General features: G+C 34.6%; 1 protein-coding gene across 2 annotated transcripts; it reads right to left on the bottom strand.

Annotated features, from left to right (window-relative positions):
- Window positions 1–118: 118 nt before the first annotated feature.
- LOC125664219 (DENN domain-containing protein 11-like) lies at window positions 119–13,736 on the bottom strand. Of its 2 annotated transcripts, XR_008799565.1 has the most exons (10): window positions 13,531–13,736; window positions 11,035–11,134; window positions 10,235–10,393; window positions 8,937–9,084; window positions 7,664–7,802; window positions 6,999–7,121; window positions 5,739–5,889; window positions 5,540–5,608; window positions 3,801–5,416; window positions 119–3,759 (listed from the first exon to the last, which is right to left on the bottom strand). XR_008799565.1 is itself a non-coding variant. In XM_056152598.1 (9 exons), the coding sequence occupies exons 1-9, from the start codon at window positions 13,703–13,705 to the stop codon at window positions 5,218–5,220; spliced, it is 1,263 nt and encodes a 420-aa protein (XP_056008573.1). In that variant the 5' UTR covers window positions 13,706–13,736; the 3' UTR covers window positions 119–5,217. The 2 variants fall into 2 exon arrangements, 1 of the variants encoding a protein (XP_056008573.1); XM_056152598.1 differs by having other exon boundaries at window positions 119–5,416.
- Window positions 13,737–13,931: the final 195 nt, after the last annotated feature.

Raw genomic sequence — 13,931 nt, 5'->3', positions numbered from 1 at the left:
AGGATTCACGACAAACACGCCTCACTGGTCACGCCTAACTGGTCACACCTCACTGGTCACACCTTACTGGTCATGCCTAACTGGCCAAGTACCACTGTCTATCAATAAAACTCCAACATCAATTTCTTTGATTTTATTTGGTAACAAGATGAACTTTTCCAGTTTAAACAAGCAGTATTGCACAATGTAAACATAAAGAGATTGAATAATTTGGCCCACTATATGTGTTTAAGAATGTTTATATATTTAAAACATGTACCATCTGAATACAGGCATTCTGTGTTCTCTCAACATAACATGGTATGTACAATTTGTTCAATTACTGTCACTTTCATCAAAAAAGTGTAAATGCATCAGAACTCAATGTATAATATCCACCATACACTTCATGATACTGTGAAGCAATTTTTTTTATATTTGGCAGGGTGTTGATTTAACCTTTCACGAAAATGGAACTGCTTATATTCATGTACATTATAAATAAATTACAACTGTTAAAATTATAATTTGCCAAATGTTGCACCCACCAACCCCCCAAAAACCAACTATGTAGTATTGCATGTTATGTTTAGAAATCATAGTGGAACAACGAAACAGTCATATAAAGGCATTTATATTTACTTTGCAAAAGAAGACTTTGTATTGAATTCAAAGCACACATACATGTAAGAAAAAATAGATTTTGGCTTTAACAAATGTTAAGTGGTTGTACAACACTGAAAAAAAAAATCTGCTGGAAATATAGATCTACATTAAAGATCAAGAATATCTCACAAAGTAAATGTTCTACAAATGTGAATGAATATTTAAAAAAAACATGCACATGTAAAAGCAGGCATCCACAAGATATACCACTAGAATCTGTGAAGACTAGAGATTTTTTCACCTTAACATTCATATGAACTGTCAACATGGATTATTGTCTGAAACTGGAAAACATCTAGGAAGGAATGTAAGGACTTCATTGATTGGGTTATTTTAGATCTCCATGCAATGTAGACATTGTGAAAAATGGCAGAATTTGCATGTCTTCACCGAATCTGTTGTGCCAATTGAATACTGTGAATTATACATTTATTGCTTAGCCTATAATGTTGAAGTGTCACACATTTTTAAACTTTGTGTGCCTGTAAGTATTTTCTTATTTCTATTTCTAAAACAGTATACAGGTACAAATGAACTGGTAAATTGTTCATGTGAATTTTATGAATGTGAAATGAAAGACATTATTCATTATTGTATTAACAATGAAGATCAGCAAAGCCACACAAACATACAGAGGAGGGGGGGGGGGGGATGAAAGACCTGCTGGTTCTGACTATGTTTAGTGACCTGGGTTGTCCATAGAATGTGAAGTAGGAGGGATGGGGGTTCTTGCACTCTTTAAGTCACTAATTGAAAGTCCAAGTACCCAGGAACTGACACCCAGATAGACAGAAACTCCCTGGATCTTGGAGTCAACACTGAGCTATCAATCAAAAGCTCTCTTGGCACATTTATTATAAAGACATTCCACAGTAATTATAAAGACATTCCATAGCAATTATAACAACATTCCACAGTTATTATAAAGACATTCCATAGCAATTATAACAACATTACGCATTTATATTAATACACTGAATAAAAGAAATAATGATGTTTTAAACCCGTACCCAAATACCAACTGAGAGAAATCAAATATCAGCATCATGCACTAAACATGTGCATTAAACTAGATGTAAGGTTAATGTACCAACATACAATTGGATATAGTGTCACCAAAGGGCTTCTGCAATAGGAGTAGTAGGCCGTGGACAGTCTTAGAATCTGAATTATGATACCAACAGAACAGACTCCCAACAAAACTCCTTATACCCCGATCCTTTAGCAACCGCCTTACATACCACATAATGAAGTAAATATGACTAATAATGCAAGTCTCCAGATATGTTCCCAACACTCTAATAAATTAAATATGTTTTGAACATTGGACAAAAGTAATATTTAAACAGCAAAAGGACATTGACAGAAAAAAAGTACACTTAAAAATACAAAACACTTGCCAGGTGGAGTACATCTTTGAACACTTTCATAGCAATACACTGTATATCGGATTTTGTTCACGAGAACATTATTTATGCTCAAGGTAAATCCATACTCCAATTGTTATCTGATAAAAGTTTAAAATGTTTATTTATTTCAGTTTATTAGAGTTAAAAGTAATAAATCATCAAAGAAAATATATAGGTCATCACACTTTTTAAGATGCGGGACATACATACACAAAATCGTATATCAACGTCGGAAAATTCAATTTTTCTTCAACAGCATTATCAAAATTTCACCAAAAAAATGGTTAAAACGATATAGTAGTATTCACGATAATTTCATAAAACTGTTTCGTTACTATACTATTCAAAATTTCTGCAAAGAATCAAGAAAATCTTTCACATAATGAACTTGATCAAGGAGTCATGAAAACAGAGTTATTGCCCTTAGATTCAATATTTTGAAACATATTGATTATTTATATAAAAGTTCGACTGTAGAAACATTTTATGGTTAACAAGATTTTTTAAAATAACCAACAAAATGTATGTTCTTATCAGGCATAAATCTAAATAGATCATTGATTTTGCTAAATCTTATGACATCACAGGAGGGTGGAACTACATTAATTTCGTGAGATTAGCCATCTGTAAAAATTTAGTTATTGCGAATAAACTTTTACACATTGAAGACTAACCAGTAAGCTATAAATAACAATTCAAGAAAATTATGTCTCGTGAATGAATACATCATTGTCTGTGAACGAAAATAATGTATCGCCAAATAAAAGTGATTTATTATCACTTAAACCCATACAAAAGCTTGGCGTGTGCTAATCTTACATTTCACTATCATCAAGGAATTATAACTAATTTCAGACTAGCCTTCTCTAATCTTGCAGTGAAATGGTGGTGGCGGGCATTGATATCTGAAACTCCTTGTAAATGATTAGAGAAGCTCAGCGAAACTCCAGTAGTCACAGTTCACTGTGGTGAACTAGGAGGGGCATACCGTATATCACTTAGAAATGATATTCTCACGAGAGAAAAAAAGTGACTTACAGTACACAAAAAAATTTACAAATCAAGTTCATAAAAGAAATATCAGAATTTGAAACTTCAATTCATGCTCGACAATCAGAAATTCCCAGATGATATCTACATGTAAGACATGAAATACTGATATCTGCTATGAAGTGCATGGATCCTACTAAATGACACATTACACATGTACCTCATAGGTAAACAAGACACAAAACAACTACAAACCTTTAGAGTAAGGATATAATTAACATACATGTATAACATTAAAAATCTCAAACTTTTTCTTTTTTAAAAGACCCCAACATCTCGACTAACTATACAAGCTCCAGAAAACATTATATTGTTATCAATGTCTGACCAAAAAAAAAAAAGAAGAAATGAAATGATTTGAAAATCTCTACAAAATAAAATAATCTGCTTATCAATTCATGTTCAGAATAAACCAACGTACACACTACATTTTATGTAGATCAACAATTCGGGGGGGGGGGGGGGGGGGGAAATATATCAGGATTATATAAATTTGCATACTAAGTACTCGTCTATTGAGAACGGAAGGTACATGTATCTATTGGTGTGAAAAAACATCGCACAATATTGTTCTATTTGTAACACAACAATTCATTGAACATTAAAATGTAATATTCGTAGTGTACTGAACGACATTCAATATTTACATATTAACCTACAGAGACCCTGAAGGACATTCAATATTTACATATTAACCTACAGAGACCCTGAAGGACATTCAATATTTATATATTAACCTACAGAGACCCTGAAGGACATTCAATATTTACATATTAACCTACAGAGGTACACCTGTGCACCTCAATACAATTGTTGTTTTGATAACAGAAAAAAGTCTAATTATCTCAGGCCATTATCAAATTTAATACCTTTTTTGTATATAGTGTTTTTCATGGTTAAGTAACTTGTGGGCCGTAACCGTATCACACAGTGTTTGTGTCAATGAAGAAGTGCTTCAATTGTGTCAATGAAGCAGTGTTTCTTGAAAAACTGGATTTTTAACAAAAAGTTCAATTAATGCTGTTGAGCACATCTTATGATCTGCTACTACAATTGCTCTCCTTCGAGATGAGTTTCATTATTCTGTACAACGACTTCAGTGGCGGATTTAGGAGGGGGGGGGGGGGGGTCCAAAAATTTAAAAATTGTTTTTAGTAAAACAACAGCAAAAGTATGAAATTTGACATAATACATACAAACAGAGCATAGAGAAAAAAAAATCACTTATGTTTTATTTACTGATTTCATCATGTATAAAGTATATAGCTAGAATAACCAATAAAACCTAACAGGCCTCAAAACCCCGGAGCCCCCAACCTACTGGGCCCCCCTTTTAACAAATCCTGGATCCACCGGTGGACTTGCTACTAAAAATCCTCTATTTCGAGAAGAAGAGTTCCATTATTTTGTACCTTATACCTGATGTTTAGGAACCAGTAATGCCTTTAATATCGGTTGACCCGACTCTCTAAAACAGCTTCATTTCAATTTTCATTGTATGCAAAAACACATGTAAATATCAAATCTGCAGTGAATTTGACTTCACCATAGTGATAAACTTTGACAAAGGATTGAGACAAGATTTATACAAGGCACCTTGAAAATACCCTGGAATGAATCTCGAGGCTCTACAGTACCTCAGTCTACAAATGTGTCAAGGTCGAGTCCGTCCATATGTGCATTGTACATTTTATATCAAAGAGATTCTTGACTGCATTGTAAAGAATTGCTCTCTTGGACTTCTCACCAACTTGATATTCAATATCTTCCACTAAACCCAATATCTGTTTCACGTTGAGGAGATTAATTCATGATAAACTGTCATAACAGCATTGTACAAATCAAACTATCACAGATAAACAAATACAACGTCACGTTCACATAGTGAAAACTGAAAATAACTGGTCCCCAGTGTCAAATAAGAAAAACTGGTCCCCATGTTTCCTGGGAAACCTGTAGAATTAATGCTTGGAATGCTGGCCTCTTGTTCTGATGGAATAATCAAGAAAATAATAACCACTAATCTCCTAGCTTGGTTTTAAAACCATTTTGTTCATTATTAGAAGGCTTAACAGCCTTGTAATTCAGTTACCACTAAAATCATAAAAAAGAATCACTTTGGACAGCAGGGATTGTCTACCATGAGTACAACATCTATCCCATAATGCTCTACTAACTCCATGAGGAAGGTGCGGTCTCCTTGAGGGTCCAGACCCATGTTTCTCATGTGATCTGAGGTCAGCTGACGGTCATGTGAGTGAGCCACATCCAATAAAGTGCTAAATAGGTCATTGTTCTGCTGGGTAAAAAACCTGCAAAATTCAGTGTTATTTCAATTCTTAGGATAAAGGATGTGCTTTGTTTGGTCACAAATAAGTCAACAAAAATGCTTCCACATTAAAAATAAAAGATACATTTTGCATTTGCAATCTTACGATGTAAATAACTCCTCTTCATCGATTGCATCTTCTCCCATTCCTTCATAGGAAAACTGATTGGCAGACCTACAAAACAGAATCCTACTATAGTATGTATAAAAACAAATCTTATTAATCTTAACTAAAAACAAGGAACTTTTAAGAAGAGACTGTCACAATCTGGTTAAAGTTAAGGAAGCCAGGGACATTTTCCTACCTCTGATTTAGGAGTTTGTTGTACTTTTCTTTGTCAGCATCACTCAGTTTCAGCAAGTCTTTTAAGACGGGGGTGTGGGCCGTGATGACCTGGTTATCGACATAAACGTCGTGTAAGTACGTCTTCGTTTCAAAAATCTTCTCCGTTGTGCCTGCAATATGTGAAATGCATGATTCCATAGGCATAAATAATCTACACTCAAAACTGTTAAACAACTAATAATCTACACTCAAAACTGTTATACAACTATAATCTACACTCAAAACTGTAAACAACTAATAATCCACACTCAAAACTGTTATACAACTAATAATCTACACTCAAAACTGTTATACAACTAATAATCTACACTCAAAACTGTTAAACAACTATAATCTACACTCAAAACTGTTAAACAACTATAATCTACACTCAAAACTGTTAATCTACACTCAAAACTGTTATATAACTAATAATCTACACTCAAAACTGTTAAACAACTATAATCTACACTCAAAACTGTTGTACAAAAGGATTTCTTAGGGTTAGGAATAAATCTTGGATTTTCAGGCACTGGTCCTTATATGTTCAGAAGGGAGATAACTTTCTAGAAATCAAAACAGCTTCATACAGTTAAACTTTGGTATCTCAAACACTGATATCAATTTCAACATATTTTATTGAGAAACTCAACAGGATTGGGCAACAGGCATAGCCTATGTAGGCCCTCTCCCAACACTGATATCTTGAATACCATGAATATGTCGAAGTGATTTAGAAGTCACAACCACTTCTTTTAGTATTTTACCCTCAATATCTCGAATCCTTGGATATCTTTTTTCTTGGTCCGATCGAGTTTGAGATAATGAGGTTTGACTGTACGTGTTATCATTGCTCAAAGTTTCTTCATTTTATTTTAGCACTAATAGTACCCTAACAAAAAACATTATTTTATATTCAACATGAAATATTTCTCATCATGACTTCACAGTTGGTTCATTCAACAAACTCTGTAGAGCACCTGCCTCTACATCAGATTTTTTGACTTTGGCAAGAACCAAATATTGAAAAACGTACCGTTAGTAACTTCTGAAGCCAAAATCAAAGATTATTGCTTTTGAAATAAAATAAAAAGAAGACTATTGATACAGCAGGTTTTAGTCAGCATCAACAAAGCTACTTTACGTCTCTCGTTTTCTAGTATTTGTTTGTTAGATACACAACAAATAAATACTATATCTACATTTAACTGTTACAACAGAAATCCTCATAAATACATACATGCAATATAGGCCAGTTCTGTTTCCAAGGTTTCTATATCAGCAACATTCACATAAAAATGAGGTACTACATCATGGCCCATTTTCCCAACCTCATGGTTTCCAAGACAACATGCACAATACACTGTAAATAGATTGATCACATTGAACAAGAAATCTTAATTATGTGGTAGGTACATTAATCATGAATCTTTAAAATGACTGCGTACAGAGTGCAGCTCATTTCTTTGGGCTATTAGAAAATGCATGAGGTTTGTCCACAGATCTCAGCTGAGTAAATTTGCAATGCATGTATAAATTTTCTATCATGATAAAATGGTTGTTGATTTTTTCTGTAAGTATGAAAATTTTAATTAGAATTTTCTTATTCGAAACATTTTAAATATATGACGGTGAAACTGAAGTTATCTTTCTGACCAAAAATGGCTAGTGAACTCTACTAAGAATCACTGGAAGTAACCTTTCAAACAACAAAATACACATTGTTCTTCATAAAATGCTAGATTTTTATATTATCATAATCTCTTGTACTGAAAATATAGCTAATGGCATAAACAATTCTGGGATGGCATCATTTTTCACGACAAAGTCATTCCTTTTTGTTATACGTGGTAACTCACCTTTATAACAAACCACACCTATTGGAGGCGGTACAATGTAACTCACCTTTATAACAGACCACGCCTATTGGAGGCGGGGAAAAGAACAGGATTCTTTTCTGCAGAAGAACCAGCTTCCACAGGATGAAGATGTTTGCACCAAAAAATTTAATAAACTGTGAAAAACAGCCAGCAGGATGGGTTATCTGTAATAAAATAATTATACAGATTTACAGATAGAGAGGACACTGTGAAAAACAGCCAGCAGGATGGGTTATCTGTAATATACAGATTTACAGATACAGTGGACACTGATCACATGATCGATCACATGATTGATATATTCCACCCAAGGCTCCTTATTGTAGTAGTGTTTGTTTTTGTTCTATTCACTGGCTATGTGTTTAGACATTACATCAGAGCCTACTGCACTTCATAAAGGCTATGATGTCATAGAAAGGTGTAGATTGTGATGTCACATTGACAAGGTTCTCCAGCCAAAACGAATTACAAAGTTGATGGATCTTTCAATTGAATTAGAATATCAATAGATCATCATCTGGGTATTCATTTGAAAATGGATGAATCATGATTTGGGTTTTCATTATAATTAGAAAATCAATTATTCATGATTTGGATTGACTTTTCATTTTAGTTCTTTGTGAATTTCTCAGTCAATTCTCTTTCAACTTTGATGAAATATTCAGAATAAATTTCATCTGTAAAATTCCTTTGGATTTTAAAACATTGATAAGTTTCTGATGTTTCTAAATAATTTTCATGTACATGTAATGAGTTGTCATATCAAAACTGAATATTTACATTTCTAATTGTTTTTGCCTTGATATCTTAACACATTGTAATGATAGCTATTTCCTCATGAACGCTCTGCACTTGTGAATAATGTGCATTTGAATCTTGATAAATATGATGCGTCTGTTTTAATGGCTGGGAATTCTGACAGAAATGAAAGTAGAATTTAAATATCTATAAATAATAATTATGTGCTTCGTAAAGCATGCTAGCATTCAGTAATTCACAGTTCAAATTGCAGATCTGTTGAAAATTAAAATCAAATTTTAAATTTTAAATTAAATAATCATAATTACTGAGGAAAAAAGAAGAAATGACTATATACTCCAAGATAAAGTTATCGCACTAATACATTATCTAACACACTGACCATCACAAAGTTTCCATTAAAATACTTATTCAAAGTTTTTGCTCAATGAAATTGACAAATACACAAGGCTAATTTGAGATCATTCTACCTCTCTTCCCTGACCAATAGTTATTGACTGACTAGAAAATTATCTTTCATTCACTTTTCATATATCAACCTTCATTTCTGGCAGCAGGCTACTAGGTGTGGAGGGAGTAGATGTTGGAGTTGCCCCCCTTGAACTACTTGATTCTGGAAGCACACCTTTCTTATCATTGTAGAAAGCCTGAAGCTGTGAGTACACGCCAGGCATCTCCAACTGGTGTCTAAAAATAGAGCAGCACAAATCAGAAACATCTCCCTCTATACAGTATATGCAGAAACAGCCCCCTTAATGTTGTACAATACACTGTACATACTATATGTCAGTGTGTACACAGAAACAGCCCCCTTAATGTTGTACAATACATACTATATGTCAGTGCGTACACAGAAACAGATCACTTAATGTTGTACAATACATACTATATGTCAGTGTGTACACAGAAACAGATCACTTAATGTTGTACAATACACTGTACATACTATATGTCAGTGTGTACACAGAAACAGATCACTTAATGTTGTACAATACACTGTACATACTATATGTCAGTGTGTACACAGAAACAGATCACTTAATGTTGTACAATACACTGTACATACTATATGTCAGTGTGTACACAGAAACAGCCCCCTTAATGTTGTACAATACATACTATATGTCAGTGTGTACACAGAAACAGACCCCTTAATATTGTACAATACACTGTACATACTATATGTCAGTGTGTACACAGAAACAGATCACTTCATGTTGTACAATACATACTATATGTCAGTGTGTACACAGAAACAGATCACTTAATGTTGTACAATACATACTATATGTCAGTGTGTACACAGAAACAGACTGTACTTTAGATTCTTTATTATTTGATATGAAATCAATATTTGTCTCAATTCACTACTCTTGTTTTTGTATGAATGAGGCCTCTTTCACAAAATCTAAAATTTTACTTTTAGTTATTTATCAATCATTCATACAGAAACAAGTCCCTCAGCGAGTGTGTTTAAATATCTTCTGAATTTCTCAAATACTTCTTCTGTCGAAAACTTTGTATTTCCTATAAAGTCTGATTTACAATCTTATAAAATGTGACAAGAAATTCCAGCCCTTTGAAGTTACTATAACCAGTTCCAAGTTTGAATGTCTTTAACTACTAGATATATGAATGTGTTGGGGTGGGTGGCAATACCTGAGTTGTGGAGGGGGGGGGGGGTGACAATACCTGACTTGTGACTCTAGAAACTGTATATGTCTGTACAGTAATGTGTAGGATGGGGGGGGGGGGGTAACAACACCTGACTTGTGCCTCTAGAAACTGTTAATGTCTGTACAGTAATGTGTAGGATGGGGGGGGGGGGTAACAATACCTGACTTGTGCCTCTAGAAACTGTATATGTCTGTACAGTAATGTGTAGGATGTCGAGAGGATTCCCACGGACTTCATCCTTGCTCCGCGCTCGATCTCGCTCTCCACCGACATCTTCTCATAACAGGCCAGGCCATACAAACGATCTTTTCTGAAGTAGCTTCAAGAGAAAGTTCACAGGCGTTACGGCGATTCTCATCTAGAGGTGTACTTTTGTTGTTTTATGATTTTTGCATTCAGTCCTTCTTTTTCCTGATAATTGACTGAGATGTATTTGTTAATAAATCCTATCACACACTGATTCTAAGCAGACTTTACAGTGGAATCACCATTGTTCGTGGGGAATTGATGTTCGTGGATTTTGTGGGTCACTCTTACAAACGAATTTACGTGTCCTCGAACATTTTTTAAACCAAGCAGAGTTATCTCTCCAAGTGACATCATATTGCTTACCCACGAAATTACGTTTCCATGAACCAGCAATATTTTGCTTACCCACGAACGAATTTTGCCCCCACAAATTAAAATGATTCCACAGTATTTTCCCCATTAATAGTTGATCTAGTCACCACAATGGGTCATTTCTATACCAAAATTTATCAACATATGTTTTCCACAAATAAAAGTTTCCTTGAAATCTATATGCATATTTTTTTAAATCTAACTCTGCTCAAGAGGAAAACATCCTTGCCTATATCAGTCTGCTTTAAAGATATGAAACATGGTCTACACAAAATCTGTCTACAGAAATGAAATCTGGCCTATACGAAGTCTTGTCTACAGAAATGAAATCTGGCCTACACAAAGTCTTTCTGTTGTGTGTGGGATCCACTGACCATCGCCTTGAACTCTACCCCGTCCAAGTCAAAATCATCAGGCGCGCACCATTCTATCATGTTTCCTACAAATCAGAACAGAATGATATATAACCATGACAACAAAATAATGATGAATCCATCATTATACAGTGAAACTTCTCCAAACCGGCCCCTCAGAAAACCGGTTCTCCCTGAATATCGGCCGATTTTCAAAGTCCCGGCAGAAATCTTAACATTTCTTTACAAAGAAAGTCTTACAAAACCGGCCACCCCTGAAAACCGGACATCGGCCACATTTTAAAGTACATTTGTTAACAAACATGTGTAATCTACCCTTAACATACTGGCCACTTTTTGAAGACAAGAAAAATTTAGCCAGAGGTTGATCAAGATCATCCAGGTGTGCAAATTGACTGACCAACTGGGCAGGTGGGAAAATATCCACTGGAGGTGTGAAAACACTAGTGGCCTCTTTAATTTCTATTGTTTACCTGTGCTGTCAAGGGTGTTAATTGACACTTAGCTAATCCAAGAGACCCTTCCAAATTCTGTACACAATGTAAAAAAAAACCCAGTTAGGAATATATTGAATGAATACAGTATCAAACGCCTTATTGTTTCACCATACTATCCTATGGATATTAGCGGTAGTTAATAAAGAACAATCCCATGACTGTTAATGATAATTATTAAAAGATAGACTAATTTTCTTGGTTTCCATAGACTTAAAATTCCAAAGAAATATTCAAATTACAATTTCATATTTACTACTGTACATTTTAAAAACGTCAAAACAAAATTGTTAATGATATAAGCGATGAATGTAAACATAGTTTTTATAGGTAAGAGGAATTCCACTAATAGGCCTCTGTGTTTTCTTTATGTATCCTGTTATAGATTTTCAGTTTAAAATTTGATGATTTCAGCCAGAATATTTCTTGTAATTCATAATTACCTTTAGGTACATGAAGTGGACTAATTTAATCTCCACCGATAATTGATCATAGATCACCAGATCAAAGTGAACAGTACCTACTTTGTGAATATTGAGATAAAACGTCTATAATTGCTAAATTCTCGGTATACCGGCCATCCCTCTAAACCGGCCGTTTTTTCCGGTCCGACAGCCAGCCGGTTTAGAGAAGTTTCACTGTACATGAATGAAGATCAACTAACTTTTTGAGAGAACAATAACAATATGTACTGCAGGTCTCTATTATGAATTTAATCTTATTTCAGAGATCCAGTGTTTAACAGATGCCAAAAAATCCTCTCTATAAATTGTCACTCATCAAAATGTCTGTTAGAAAACAGCATTTGCAATCTATTAACTTAAAGAATCTTTGATTTAATTTTGCATGGCAGAAAAATTTGATGTGATTTAATGTTGAGTATCTATTATTGAAACAGGTTAGGGTGTCTTTATAAATTTATTTCCACTCTAAATTCTTTTATCACCATGTTCACTGTAATAAAGCTGTAAAGATGCCAACATAGAGTGTACATCCAACCATGCTGAATGCAAACTCTCTCAAGTGAGGGTGTAAAGTTGTAGAAAACAGATAAGATAGAATAACATGATTTACTTATCTAATATTCCTATATCATTTTAGACTATGTCATCTGAGCATCTTCAATTACTGGTGTCCAGTATTAAACCTTTTGCTTCATGCAAGAACAGGGTTCGAATGTCTACAGTATTAAATTTTTCTTTAGCTTAGATGGTAACTACCAGAATAACTCACAGAAGCTCGAGAACTTGTTCTGAATGGGTTTCTTACTATGGATTTCTATAGACGCTGGTCTGAGGGGAACATTAGTTTGGGAGAAAGTCAAATTACCCAGAGAAAACCAACCTGTCCAAGTGGGTGACCACCATAATGGTTAACCACTGCTGACTACAAAGACCAAAACCGAGATATCATTGTGATAAAAGGCTGGTGCACTGCCTGCTCATCCAAAGAGCATCTTACTAGAGATTCAGGACACCTAAGTTGGAATCATGGATTGATTAATTATATTTTCTCCCATCCAGCACAGGAACCAGTAATTTTGTCTGTAATAATGATAGTAGGGGTCGATACAATACCACCCCATGTTAAATGTATTTAGTGGGTGGTATAGTATATAGACTCCTACTTATTATTGTTACAGACAAAATTACTGGTTTCTGTGCTTCCAGTTACATTTAAAACCGTACAATAGTCCCTGAAACTCCTGCTTAGTGATAAAAATCCTGAGTTGTGCTTCTTCAGAGAGAAAGATCCCTAAGGAAGGGAGAAAGTGGTGGGTAGTTATGTTAAACATGTTTGAAGCCATTGCATTCAATTCTCTTACACTTATACTATAAACTTTTTCACTGACAACTCACTTGATAATGGACCTATTGTGTGTTACTGTAATATGTATATATATTCCGCTTAATGACAGCTGATAGGTCGTTCATATTACTTATGTTGACATCTGATGGTGGTCTTACCTGACCGCGTGTCAAATGTTACCACGAACACACAGACAATGTGATCCGCCTCTGTTGACGTAACAGGACTAAGATCCGTGCTCCGGTGAGTGGTGGGGAAGGCGTGGTGGTGCCTGAGCCGGGGGCCTTCATCTTCATCTGTGGATTGCAGCAGTGGTGATTTTTCATCTGCCATGTTTATATTGATTGCGTAGTTTCCGGTAAGAGTTATTGCCCTTGAGGTTTGAACCCCCCCCCCCTTCCCATTTTTTAAAAGACATATGTTTCGATTTGCATTGACCATTGTAACGTTTATGAAGCAGTTCGAGCAGCAACCACTCATGCCTCATGTGTTAAAGAAAAGTATCATATCAATATAAGGACAAAGGATCCCTAAAAAACATTTGTATATAGGATTTTGC

Source organism: Ostrea edulis, chromosome 1 (assembly GCF_947568905.1).
Source record: "Ostrea edulis chromosome 1, xbOstEdul1.1, whole genome shotgun sequence".
In the NCBI taxonomy this organism is placed as follows: Eukaryota; Metazoa; Mollusca; class Bivalvia; order Ostreida; family Ostreidae; genus Ostrea; species Ostrea edulis.
The sequence above is the reverse complement of the archived record's forward strand: the minus strand, read 5'-3'. Positions and strand labels throughout refer to the sequence as shown.